Raw genomic sequence first — 13389 nt, 5'->3', positions numbered from 1 at the left:
AATTTTCCTCCCTCTGCTGTCTGAATCAATCTTACTGAGAAAGAGAGGAGATTTGAATTTGAGAATACAATGAAAATAACAGGAACTGAGACCAATAGAGGCGACTAATCCTCTAATTACTTTCTCTAAACACGTGGAATTGTGCTGCAGAATCTTCTTCAGTACAATATAGAGTAAGCTAAATTTATTCCATTCCAAAGCAACAGAAGAGAGGGATTTTGCTGCCAACTCGGAATAGTAATGGGCTGTGGTGGTCTTTAGCTGATTGAAGTGAAACAGATGTGGCCACTCTGTTAAATGTGTCTTCAGGCTTGAATTTCCCTGGGTGTTCATTTTCCTGGGTGCTAATTGCTCCCCTTTTCACACCACGGGGTTTGAAAACGTAGCTGCATGATCAGGGAGAATGAACTTTGGAGGGCATTTTTGTAGCTGTTTATGTTGGCCTGACCTCTGCAAGTTCTCTTTTGGCTCTGCTCTGGTATCAAAGCTATTTCATGGCAAACATCCCCCTTATTTTGGCTGAAGTGCTCTCAGTTCTTTTGTGTTTTACTCTTGTTTTACTCTCTAGTGCACTGCTGGGACTGAATTTTTCCCCCTAGCACTCAAGTTAGAAAATAGGTGCTGCAGTTAAATACCTGGCTTGCAGTTGAACCTCCTTATTACTGAGTATTGAATGTATTTTGTAAACATAGCTGTTAACATGGACTGTAAAAATTTTGGAGGGACAGCCAGGGACAAAACATTCTGATAAAAGAATCCTAAATTTTATTATTACTTGTCCAGGTAGGTGACTCAGAAGGGGACACATCCTTGGTGGTAAAATGGAATTACTGCTTACTCCCAGAGCTCTGCCACCTCCTGTGGGAAGGGCTGGGTTGTGTTTTTTTTCCTGGATAATTAAAAAAAAAAAAAAAAAGTCTGGGAATCAGGGCCAGACTTTTTTTCCAGTTCTGCACAGAGGCATCACCAGAGGGGTTTACAGTCAGTCAGGTTTTGGAATGAGCTTGGCAACTCCCACCTAGTGAAGGATTCCTGCTTGCTAACAAGTTGATTTTTAAACACATGTGCAGCAGCACAAATGAATGTGTGTGACTGCTGTGTGGTGTTATCCTGTTGACTTAAATCCCTTAAGTAGCTCAGTTAAACAGTTCAAACAAAGAGGATGTGTGTATTTTTAAATACACTAAGGTGTGTTTAACAAACCTAAGCCCTGAACTCTCCACAGGAAGATGCTTGCTGATTTGTATAGATGATAACTGGGAAGATTAGAAGTAAGTTTTGTTTACTGTAGACTCACAGAACTTGGAAGGAAGAGAAATGCTACAAATTCCAGTTTGTAATGATGACTTGTTGCAATTTGTGTAGGAATCTCAGACCAATAGAAAAGAATCTGATTGGGTTGGGATTTCTTCTATGGAAGAGTGCTTTCCATCAGGACAATATTCCAGCTATAATGTGAAGCCTAGAAAGCACCTTCTGTCCCTGGCTGGGCTTTATAAGTTAGAACTGTTCTCTGTAAGCACTAAATGGCTTTTTGGCAAGAGGAACTTCCCCCCCCTCCCCCTTGAGAGATTTTTGTGCAGCTTCTTAACAGGTCTGTTAAGGGAACTGTCTGGAGAGTCTTTGGCTGTCTTAATGTAAAATTGATTTGTGTCAGATAGAATTTATGGTTTCTGGAAGCTACAGAATGATCTGCAGCTTCTCAGCTTGTTATTACGTGCTCTCCTTTGGCAGGCAGGCTCAGGTTGGTGCTCATGGGTGCTTTGATTCACAGAAGCCTTTCCTGCTGATGCACTGAGTGTACAAATCTTTCAGTCTCTGTATTGATAGAAGCCCTTGAGGGGATTTTATCACTATACTTTTTTTTTTGTCTGGTTTTTAGTTAAGGATTCCAATTTGTGGCTATTTTGTGGGCTTGGCATATCCAAATACAGAAGTATAGCCAGGCATCTGCTGCTTTTGTTCCTGATGTATAGAAAGGAATTGTAGACTGCTGGCACCAGAATGTTCAGCTACAAACACTGGTGCATCCTTCTCTAATTACTGATATTTTTGTGGGTGTATCAAGAGTTTAGGGGGGGATCTGCTCCAGCTGCAGTGGTGAAATCATGTTTATGCCTTCATGTATAGATGTATAGGCTTGTAATCTTTCAGAAGAAAACCCCTACCATTAGTGAACTAATGCAAGGGGGCAGAAATCTTGTGTTCAGAAGGCCACACATCAAGACACATCTTACTGGTCTCGATCTGAGTACCTAAAACATCAAATTCAACACAGATCTTATTGTATGGGTTTTTTTCAGTCAACCATTTAATCTCATTTCTCCCTGAAGTGGATGTAGCTCAGCTGTCCCTTGTGCAAAGTCTCTTTCAGTAGACTGCTGGTCCCTTCAGCTTCTCTTACTTTTAAACAAGATTTGTTAGGCTTTTTTACTGTGGAGATGAGAACCAGCTCCATTATCTGAAGGTAGCAGCCCTTAGTGCTACCAAAGTCCTGGCAGCACGACCAGGAGCTCTCAGCAGAGCTCAGCTGCTTCTCTTTCCCTTTCTTTCTTTGTTGCAGACAGAGGACCTCAAGTGCTCAGTGTCTTTATTGGAAAAGGTCTTGTTTTAAAGCAGTATCCTGGAAGGAATATGATCAACTTTGTAGTTCTCTTCTGCACTCTTTTACTTATTTTCACAAATGGCTATAAAATACTCTGTGAAACCACTTGGTAAATTCATGCCCCTATGCTATGTTGTCTTGTTTCTTTTTCTTTTTTTTCTAATAGTCATATGGCTGCATGGTGAGCTGAAAGAGGAAAAGATGAGTCTGCCAAAAAGTCTCTTAATCATTTGGTTGTCATCTGTATTGACAGGTAGATGGAAATACAACCTGTAAGACACTGGGTGGATCTCTAAATACTCTGCAGGGATCAGTTGAGATAGTGAAAAGATAAAACCTCTTGGAGCAAGTGAGTAAGCTACCTATGTATGCACTGCAAAAACTGCAGAAATACACACATAGACTGAAACAGTCTGAAAGAATTGTTTCAAACCAGCTGATGTCACATCTTAAATAGATGAAACTCTTGTGTCCTGGCTTTCCAAAGCAGGTGGAATGTCTTCAGCACAGCACTACCACAACCCTGGGCTCCAGAGCAGTTGCAATAAAAAGTGTAGCAGCAATGTGCTCACAGTGATTTGCTCAGAGGAGCATTCTGGAGTTGGGGGTAAATGATTTATGCTGTAGGCAGTTGATGTCTCAGCTTGGTGTTGTGGCTCTGAGCTGTCTCTGGCTCTTGTCTGCTCGGGGGAGGAAATTGAGCAAACTGACTAAAAGGCAGAAAACTACAGACTTGATTTCAAAGGTGGATGAAGCATCACTTGCAATATGATGCAGCTGAACACGGGTGGAAGAAAGGGAAAGGGGAAGACAAATGTTTTAATGGTTGGAAAAGCTGGAAGGTGAGATTGAGAGGACAGTGATTCACAGGATGCTTAGAATCATAGAATCATAGAATTGGCTGGGTTGGAAGGGACCTCAGAGATCATCAAGTCCAACCCTTGATCCACTCCCACTGCAGTTCCCAGCCCATGGCACTCAGTGCCACATCCAGGCTCTTTTGAAAGATCTCCAGACACGGAGAATCCACTACTTCCCTGGGCAGCCCATTCCAATGCCTGATCACCCTCTCCAGAAAGAAATTCTTTCGAATCTCCAACCTAAACCTCCCCTGGCACAACTTGAGACCCTGCCCTCTTGTCTTGCTGAGAGTTGCCTGGGAAAAGAGCCCAACCCCCCCCTGGCTCCAACCTCCTTTCAGGGAGTTGGAGAGAGTGATGAGGTCTCCCCGAGCCTCCTCTTCTCCAGCCTCAACACCCCCAGCTCCCTCAGCCCTTCCTCACAGGAATTCTGCTGGATCCCTTCACAGCCTCCTTGCTCTTCTCTGGACCTGCTCCAGCACCTCAATCTCCTTCCTGAGCTGAGGGGCCCAGAACTGGACACAGGACTCAAGCTGTGGCCTCCCCAGGCCTGAGCACAGGGGCAGAATCCCTTCCCTGGACCTGCTGGCCACGCTGTTCCTGAGCCAGGCCAGGATGCCACTGGCCTTCTTGGCCACCTGGGCACACTGCTGGCTCCTGTTCAGCTTCCTGTCAATCCAAACTCCCAGGTCCCTTTCTGCCACTCTGTGCCCAGCCTGGAGCTCCCCATGGGGTTGTTGTGGCCAAAGTGCAGGACCCAGCACTTGGCCTTGAACTAGGTATGTGTGGCACTGCCATGTCAGTCATCACGAAGGAGCTGATGTGTGTGTAACCTCCAGGCCATTCCTCTTCAATCCAAATCTCTCTCCCCCCCCCCTCCCTGAAACTCCGGGTACCCCGGCTCAGCGCCTGTGCAGAGACTATTTCAGCAAATACTCCAGTTTATTTACACTTCAAGCTTTTATGGCTTTCAAAGCATCCACAAGTGTGCTCTTATGTACCCTTTCCTGCTGAGCTTGGAGATTTGAGGGGGAGAGGGGCAGAGGGGACAACACATTTGTCTCTTGCTCACGTCAAAGCCATCTGCTCCAAGCACATATGCGAGGCGGTGTGCTGCTCCTCCACTGATTTACCATTTATCAGCTCGCTAGGCAGATGTTAAATGATTTTTTTCTTCCCCCCTTTGCTGAATTTGTTACTGTAGCCGAGCAGCCGATCCAGCTCGCAGAGCCCTCTCTCCACAAGAGGCAGCGAAAATAACTTTTGTTCCCGCAGTTCTTCTGAGTCCTGCAGCAAGCGAGGAGCAACAACCTGAGGAGATTTCTGTTTCAGCTACTGTAAAGCTGGGTCAGGGCTGACAGACACTTGACTACACGCTGTTATTTCGGGGAATAACAGCAGAATACCAGAGTAGGCTGCTCCTCAGACAATAGGGAGTGTTGAAAATGCAGTCTGCAAAATGCACAGTGGGTGGTGACTAAAATGCACAGGTTCAAGTTAAGCAGCCCAAACCATCACTGTTCCAGCCACTCACTAAACTCAAGTCCTGACTCATACCTAGGACTCCTGACCACCTCAAGTTGTTCCACTTAATAAGTCAAAAGTATTAAAAGCGGCTCAAAATAGCTGCCAGTTTATAGCAACAGGCACAGCTTTTACACAGGGGTTCAGGTGCTCTTCTGTCAATCCCAAGTCTTTGGTGGGCGTGAATCAAGACTTTACCTTTAAGTGATTCTGCCCCTGTGCTCAGCCCTGGGGAGGCCACAGCTTGAGTCCTGTGTCCAGTTCTGGGCCCCTGAGCTCAGGAAGGAGATTGAGGTGCTGGAGCAGGTCCAAAGGAGGCAACTGGGCAACTAGTCCTTGGATCGCTTAATAAATGGACTAGAAATTAGCTGAAACCAGCAAGTAAGTAATTGTGTTTTTTCCAGTTAAGTGGGGGTTTTTCAGAAGGCAAGCATTGCTCTCTTCAGTTTACCATGTAGTGAAGAAAAAGAAATAATAGAAAATTATAGAAAATATAAATTATAGAAAATATTAATATGAAATATAAAAATTCTATTATAAATTATCTTATATTCTAAATATGTTATAAATTATGGTATAAATTATGAAATATTAAACAAAATATGATATAAATATAAAACATAAAATATTATAATATGTTATTAAAATTATAAATTATAGAAATTATTATAAATTATAGAAAATATAGAAAATATAAAGAAATAGCTGCAACACCAGTATATGTACTTAAAAGTCTTGTCAGAAATGCTCCTTAGGTGTACAAAATCTAATAATGTCTTTACCTTGCTGACTCTTGGTCTTTTTTGACTGTTTCCTCACACTGGTTTAGTTGTCAAGAGAATATTGGCAGCTCTGAAGCATTGGACACAGACAGGTATTGAAAAACTGTGTGTCCATGTGATGTTGCAGTTGTAATGCATACATTTATTTATTAGGAAAGGAAGGAAGAACACTGAAGGATGATGGGCTTGAACAGAGCTGTGCAGGAAGCAGCTTCAGACTTGTTCCACCCCTGGACTTGTGATTCTGGTTGGTGCAGCCATTTCAGGCACGTGAAGCCCATAAGGTTTTCATGATAACGTGTCTTGTTTTCTTTGCAAAAGGCTGGAGGGGAATTGTGTGTAACAGCTGTATCAACAGCCAGAGGTCAGTGTCAGTTTTCAGTGTGACTGAGACCTGGGGTTGAAGTCATTTCATTCTCTTGCTGCTGGGTTTAGGTTGAGATGGAGCAAAATGGCAAAAAAAAGTGCTCGTTCCATCAATTGACATCTGGTGTAATCTGCTGGGAAACATCCTGAGTGAACAGAGGTTTCTGATGTGGGCAGAACATGGGTGTCTCCTTAGGGTAACCTCTCTTTTGGTGTCTCCTTAGGGTAACCAAACCTCTGCTGGCTCTGGCAGTCAGCCTGCCCAGCAGTCCAGTGGCAATGCCATGTGTTCTTCACTGTAAAAGGATTTCTTTGCCAGCTAAAGGTTCTTTTTTTTTTTTCTCTTAAATTGCAAGGCCTTTTGTCTGAGGTCCCTGAGTCTTGCTTATGTTCTCTTTATAAAAGAAATTGAAGGCCAGCAGCCAAGTAAGAAAGCATTTAACTCATGGAGGCACTGCTGGCATTAATTTTAAACACATCACTGTGCTGTTGGTCAGCTTGACTACCCACAAAGAAAACTAAAGTGTTCCCATAAATCATTTTATTGTCCTAATCCGACCTAATTAACTAAGCTCAAACTCCCATCCTAATGGAGCAGCCTTTCCTGTGAGACATCTGCCTCTTTTCTTCCTGGATTTCAGCCTTCACTTCTGTGGCACAGAAGAGTTGGTAACCATAATAATGTTAATTCCCTCTCATAATGTTTGAGGAATTAGCCAGGCACAAGTGAACTGTGAGGCTGAAATTTGCAAATAGAGCAATGCTGAGGCTTTCTTGATTTGTGTGGGTTTTGTATTGGGTGTTGGTTTTTTTTTTCTTCTCTAGGAAATGCTTGCAGATCAGATCAAAGTGGTAAAATCTCCATTTCTAGAAGTGGGTTAGAGCTGCTCCCTGCAAGCCTTGCAGCCTGTAGGCTGGGAGAATTTTGGGACCTGCATCTGCAGTTCACCCACATGCCTTATGCAAAAGGTTTGACCTACTAATGTGAGGTTAATGCAGTCATGCTGGGAGCTCCTGGACCTGTTCTTGAGCTCTTGGGCTGAAGATGAATAAGGGAAATGAGCAACTTCAGCCTGCAGGAGAGAGAGATCTGCACCACCCCAGAAGATGCTCCCAGATGGGGAACATCTGGCTGAGGGTTACAAAGTTTGTGTAGTCAATAAATGTAAAATCTCTCACTAAAACAGTGTAAGTGGGGGGTCTGGGGGGAAATGTGTGTAGTTTGCAAGCCTTCAGGTTTGATCCTTAAGTCTGGGTGTTTGTTGCATCTTATGGCTGTAGTTGGTCAAAACAATGCCTCTTAATGCAAGAGGCAATGTTAAAGACAATGAACTACATCACTGGGTGCAAAACAGGAGCTTGCAGAGCTCTCAAGGAATAGCCCATAAAGGAGTGCAAGGAAAATGTGGGTTTCTTCTTGGATAGTTAACCTCTGGTAGAGTTAACTTCTTGAAAAAGAAATTAACTGAGTTAATATCTTGGGTCATGTTGTTTCACAGAAGGGATGGTCTGCTCCTGGTTTGCCTCCTTGTGGCTTTCTGGTCCATAAGGGCATTTCTGGAGATGTCTGACACTCATCTGTCATTGGGCAGCAAGAAACAAAGTTTTTCAGAGCTGTTTCCAGGACAGTGGCACTTTTGCTCTCCTTGGTTCAAAGGGAGGTGGCATCTCTTGGGCTGGTCCTTGATGCTGTGTTTGCAAATGGGAAATGGGATGGTGAGCATTGCTGCTGGGAGGTGGGCTCCATGCCCACTCTGCTGGGGTTTTGGGTGGGTTTAGAATCACAGAATCTGCCGAGTTGGATCAGGATCATTGAGTTCAACTCCTGTCCCTGTGTAGGGCAACCCCAGGATCACCCCATGTGCCTGAGAGCATCATCCAAACCTTCTCAGGCAGGTTTGGGGCTGTGACCACTTCCCAGGGGAGCTTGTTCCAGTCTTTTTTTTTTTTTTTTTTTGAGTTCCCTCCTTCTTATGTATCTGTGCTGAGAAAGCAGAGTACTAAGAAATACTGGTTTTCAAATGAAACCTTTCTGTGTTCCTATTTCCCTTACTTTTAAGGGTTCTTTTATGTGTTAGGAAGAGGGTATTACACTTTCTCACTTCTTGAAATGGTGATAAAACTGGGGGACTTGCCAGGGGAACAAGGGGAGGCCAAAAAATTCAGGTGGGCTGGGATATTCCAGCATCTGGGTGAGTTGCAGAGTGGCTGCAGGAAAGCAATCTCTGTTTGATCTTAGCTCCTCTGAGACCTGACAGATTTGTAAGACAGGTTTGCCATAGCCTTTACTTGCTGCTTTGATTGGGAGAGCAGTGAGCTGGAACAAGGGTTTGTTCTTAAAATGGAGAGAAGGGAACAAGAATGAAAAGTGTGTGTAAGGGAGGCAGGGGGGAAAAAAACCCAAGGCCAAGTGTATTTGCAGCCAACTTGAGTTATTAGTAAAGTGTGACACAAATACTTGCTTAGGCCATGTTAGAGGGCTCTGATATTGTGCATCTTCTCAGATGCAGCTCCTTTCAGTCTCTGGTAACATATGGCTGTTGTGATGACCCCAAATCACTGGAATGGGGTATGGGGAAGTTTACTGTGAGGGATGAGGTTTCCCACCTTGCTTTTGTGCAGCATTTGGACTTTTTAAAATCCCTCAGCCCCAACGTGGAGTCCTAGCAGTGGAATTATTCTGGGGAAATGCCTTGCTTGCTGTGATTTGTTCCCTCCATCCCTCCACAGAATTGTTGTCAGCTAAGTCTCCCCTTTGCTATCAGTTTCCTCCAAAAGGAATGACTTGAATTCATATAAAACTTATGTAAGATGACTGAATTAATCCAGGTTGTATCCCCCCAGTGGTATTTCTGCTGGACAAGAGGTGGCATATCCTCTGGCCACTCTGGAGCCACCCATTTCCACTGTGTTTGGCAGCCTCAGGCTTTATAGATCAGCAAGATTTTTCCAGCATGTATTTCTGTTGGGAACTAATCTGTGTTTTGGTTCATTTTTCCTGTGCTCAGTTGCTGATTTTCAGTCAACTTCTAAAAGCCACGAGAAAGCTGCTCACAAATGAAGCTGCTGTTGGCCCACACACTCAAAGATGTGGAGGACTCTTGTGTACAAGCTTTGAAAATACACCCTGCTGCTCTGCTGGATCTTTGCAGCTTTGGAGTGGAGGAGAGGAGAGACAGGAAAGGTTCAGTGCCCACTTAGTTTGTGTTTTAATTCCTGCCTGGAAGCTGGAAATGCTGGAAGGAGTCACCTGCTGGGATTTGGTGCTGCTGCTGTATGTTTTGTGAGACCTTGGGCTGCTCTCACAGCAATAATGTGACAGAATCAGGGCTTTTCAGGGGAGAATCCTACCAGGAGGAAAAAAAGAAAAGTTTAGACATCTGAATGTTAAAAACAGTGAAAAGGTGACCTCAGTATTTTGGTTGCTACTGACTAATTTTAAGGGGATTAATCTCCAGACTTTTGGGGGGCTTGTGTGGTTCTCTAGCTCCTCAAGCTGTCAGAATCCTTCCTGTGGCTGCATTCTACTTACAGTACTGTTTTGTTAAGGTATTTACTTGTCCATTGTCACAGTGATTGTGAATATTTCTTCTGTTTTATGCAGTTCCTGAAGTACTGTTACTCTTTCACTTGGAAGTGGCCAAGTGTGTTGAGACCTGCAAGTTAAAATACCTGGGAAATGTCTTGGAATTGTGTGCAGAGTGTGAAAGCACCTAAGTTGAAACATTTCTCCTGATGTTCTTAGCTTTTTTTTTTAATTAAAAAAAATAATTATAACAATAATAAACAATTCCAGGAAATGAAATGAGGAATTTCACACTTTAAATAGTGGAAAAGAAAGGGGAGGGGAAGGAAAACACAGAAAATTATATCCTGCTTTGATATTTCAGAGGAGGTACTGAGCCTGCTCAGCCTAATGGGAGTTATGAACATATCTAAGCCCACGTTCTGTAGTTGTAGTACATGACTTCACCAAATCATTCTGAAAGTTCATATTCCCCCCCTTATTTTTTCCATCAGACCTGAAAATTTGCAGTTTGGGTCTCACCAAAGTTCCCATTGGACCCAGTGTCTTGTCTGACAAGATCAGAAGCTTAGGGCATGCATTTTAACATGAATTTTCCTTTGATCCTGCTGCTCAGTGTTGCACAGACTGGAGATGGAGCCAAGACCATGGTGTTCAGAGCTGCTGGTGGGTCTGTCCTCTCTTGTACCCTCAGCTGCAACACAGTTTTGTGGAAACAAATGAAATCTTTGTGTGTGAAAGCTCTTCCTTTCTGTGTTTGAAATGATGAGCTCCAATAATCTGTAAATTTATTATTGCCATGTTATGCTGAAAACACCCAGGTGTAAGGGTCCCTTGTTCATCTCTTCAGTTCATTTATATTCTAGGAACACCTGGGACCTGCTCAGGGCTTGAGATCCCCTTGTTAGTCGTCAAACACCCCTAAAGGAAACCTCCTGGCACCCACTTGGGTCCCCCAGTTCAGTGTCCTTGTTGGTGGCTGCAGCTGAATGGCATCTCAGAACACCCTGCGTGTTAGGGTCATGGTTGTTACAAAAGAAACTATAAATCCAAACTAGGGAATTTAGAATCTCTGGACTGCTGGTCACCAGGAATCTTTACCTCTCTTTTCAGCTGTTGGTACAATGGTTTGAATAAAATCAGGGAAATTAGACTTTATGGCTTGATAAAAGCTTTGTTGCAGGAAAAAAAATACTGGAAGGGACAGGGAAAAGGTCATCTTGACCATTCCTTTATCCCCTAAGCCTAAATCTTTGGCAGGTGTTGGAGCTGCTGGGGGCTTTGAGCAAGAGGCATGGTGTAAAATCTCTGATCTGTTGCTGTAAATGCACAAAATCTACAAAAAACCAAAAAAAATCTGTTTTTTCTATAATTCTGGGTCAAACACTTCTGCTAACTCTTGGTAGTTTTTAGTATGCATGTTGGTGGGTTTTGTACCTCCAGTATTCAGTCAGACTTCTGATGATTTGTTTCATAATTGATCTGTAGCTTTGGGATGGTTTGGGAGAGGTGACAGAGGGATGAATAGAATCCATTTAGTTGCTTGCTTCAATAATCCCCATCTGAATTTTGTCAGGGAAGAGGGGCTTGAAGGAGTGGAGCTCTAATGAGGGAATCTCTTCTAGAAAATTACCCCCCCATAGCAGAAAGCTGGAGAAAGCTTTAATTAACTTATTAATTTGATAGCTAAGTGTTTTCTGAGCAGTAACAATCATTGCCTTTCATAATTGTGTGCAGTTATATGGGCCTTAAACTTGCTTGTATTTCCCTGATAGCCACAGATGTAGTTCCTCAGCTTGGTTTCCCTGTCTTGAAGCTTTTATGCTCATCCTGGTGTATTTCCAGGCAGTGCCATTACCCTTTGACACAGCTTAATCATTTAAGTGAGTGTTAGACTTGCAGCTTGAGAAGCAATCAGTGCCACAAGGATGTCATGTGCTGAATTCTGGGGGTTGAGAGGATTGCTGGAGCCTTTTTTACAGCTTTATGTGTTTATCACAGAAAATTGGTTCTCACTGTTTCTGAGTCTGAAAGCCAAATCAACTTTTTTGGCAGAGAAGCTACAGATGTAAACCTGGGAAGTCTTAACCAAGAGGTCTCCTTGTGACACAGCCCTAGGAAAAGTCCTGGGATTTTAGGATGAAGCTGCAGTAGTTCTGCAGACCCTGTGTAAACCCCAGTGACTGCAGCAAGATTGTGAAGCTTTACTTTTTCTCTTGACCAGAATTCTTGGTCTTAACCAAGAGAATTCAGTCTTAGTTTGATGGAGCAGAGTAACAGGAGTTGTCATTTTCTTGTCTTTTTTTAAAAAGTATTTAGTCTTTACTATACCCATATCTACAGAGGTCAGTTTGCTTTGACACGTAGCAAAAAGTACCCTTTAATGAGGACAAAACCCACTGAATGTGCTTGCTCTTCATAATAATTTATATTAAATTGTTGAGGTGGTTTTGATATAACTAGAAATCTGATTAACTGTAATAACATTCCTGAAATCCTGGCACTTTTAACTAGAGATCAGTTGTGTTCTTCAGTTTCTTTAAAAACCAAACAAAGAAGCTTAAACCCCAAATCTTTGGGGTACAAGTTCTGTGAGGTTTAGGAACTTGACATGATTCCAGAGAGAAAAAACCCCATGTGTTTGGAGTCTCAACTATGAAAGTGGTAGGTATTGAATGCTCCTGAACTAGAAACAAACAAGTGCAGCCTGGGGTTTTCCATTAAAAACACAATAAAACCTCCTTCTGTCTGTGTTTACCCAGCCTTGTAACACAATGTTATGATACACTGCTTTTCCTGATTGTAGTAAAGGTGTTCATACACTGAAATGAATTTGATTATAATATTTATGTGGCAGCTGTGTTATAATAGACATTTCTTTTTTTCAACAGGCAATCAGCTGTAAAGGTCAGCACAGTATCTCTTACACATTATCCAGAAACCAGACTGTTGTAGTGGAATATACTCATGATAAAGACACAGACATGTTTCAGGTAAGACTCTGCAGCACATAAATTGGTTTTTAAAGGAACATATGGAGCCACAGTTCTGTATTATATTCTTCTGGGTATTTCCTGTGAGCTGTGGGACTTTCATGGTGGAACCCAGCTGCATTAATGTGGGAGCATTGGAAATTTTGCATCTGCTCTTCTGCAAACAGTGCAAGCATCTGTTAACATCCTTACTGCTTCACTGCTTTCACTGGGCTCTGCTTTTTCTGCAAGGGCAGTGTAGCCACTTTACCAAGAGTACTGGGAAGAAATGTTTGCCCTGTTTGGATTCAGGAATGAGCATAAGTATACACCCCCAACCTGCCTGTTTATCCAGGAGCTGGAGCAAAAAGTAAGTGGATAGGAGTAGGACAAAGAATGGGGAAGGGAGGAATGAAAAAACAAAGGTAGGGTGGGGAATGTGGGAGCTGTGCTCTAAAGGAGACAAACTGGTGATAGAACGATAAAGAAAACTGTTCCTGAAGTGTGTGCAAATATCTTAAATGGTGTAGAAGACTGCTGAGTTTCTCTGGTACCTCCTCTCCAAGATGTTTTCACTCTGCCATGTACTCATCAGCTAACATTCTGGTAGCCTAAGTAATTTTCTTGTGCAATGCTTGTTTTTATATGCAGTGAGAGAGCAGAAATCCTGTACAAACTTAAATGTGAAGCTCTGAGGCAAACAAACACAAGCAGCATTTTCCAATCCACATTAATTGGGGCTGTCTTGTCAGTG

The 13389-nt window shown here is 42.9% G+C and overlaps 1 protein-coding gene across 1 annotated transcript in view; it reads left to right on the top strand.

Moving 5' to 3' along the window:
• The window catches only part of PELI2 (pellino E3 ubiquitin protein ligase family member 2), an 82911-nt gene that overhangs the window by 59544 nt on the left and 9978 nt on the right, over positions 1-13389 (top strand). The window contains exon 3 of the mRNA XM_030452048.1: positions 12555-12656. Coding sequence (XP_030307908.1) covers positions 12555-12656 — 102 coding nt within the window. The remainder of the gene's footprint in view (positions 1-12554; positions 12657-13389) is intronic.

Source organism: Calypte anna, chromosome 5A (assembly GCF_003957555.1).
Source record: "Calypte anna isolate BGI_N300 chromosome 5A, bCalAnn1_v1.p, whole genome shotgun sequence".
NCBI lineage: Eukaryota > Metazoa > Chordata > Aves > Apodiformes > Trochilidae > Calypte > Calypte anna.
This window is presented reverse-complemented; position numbering and strand designations above follow the sequence as displayed.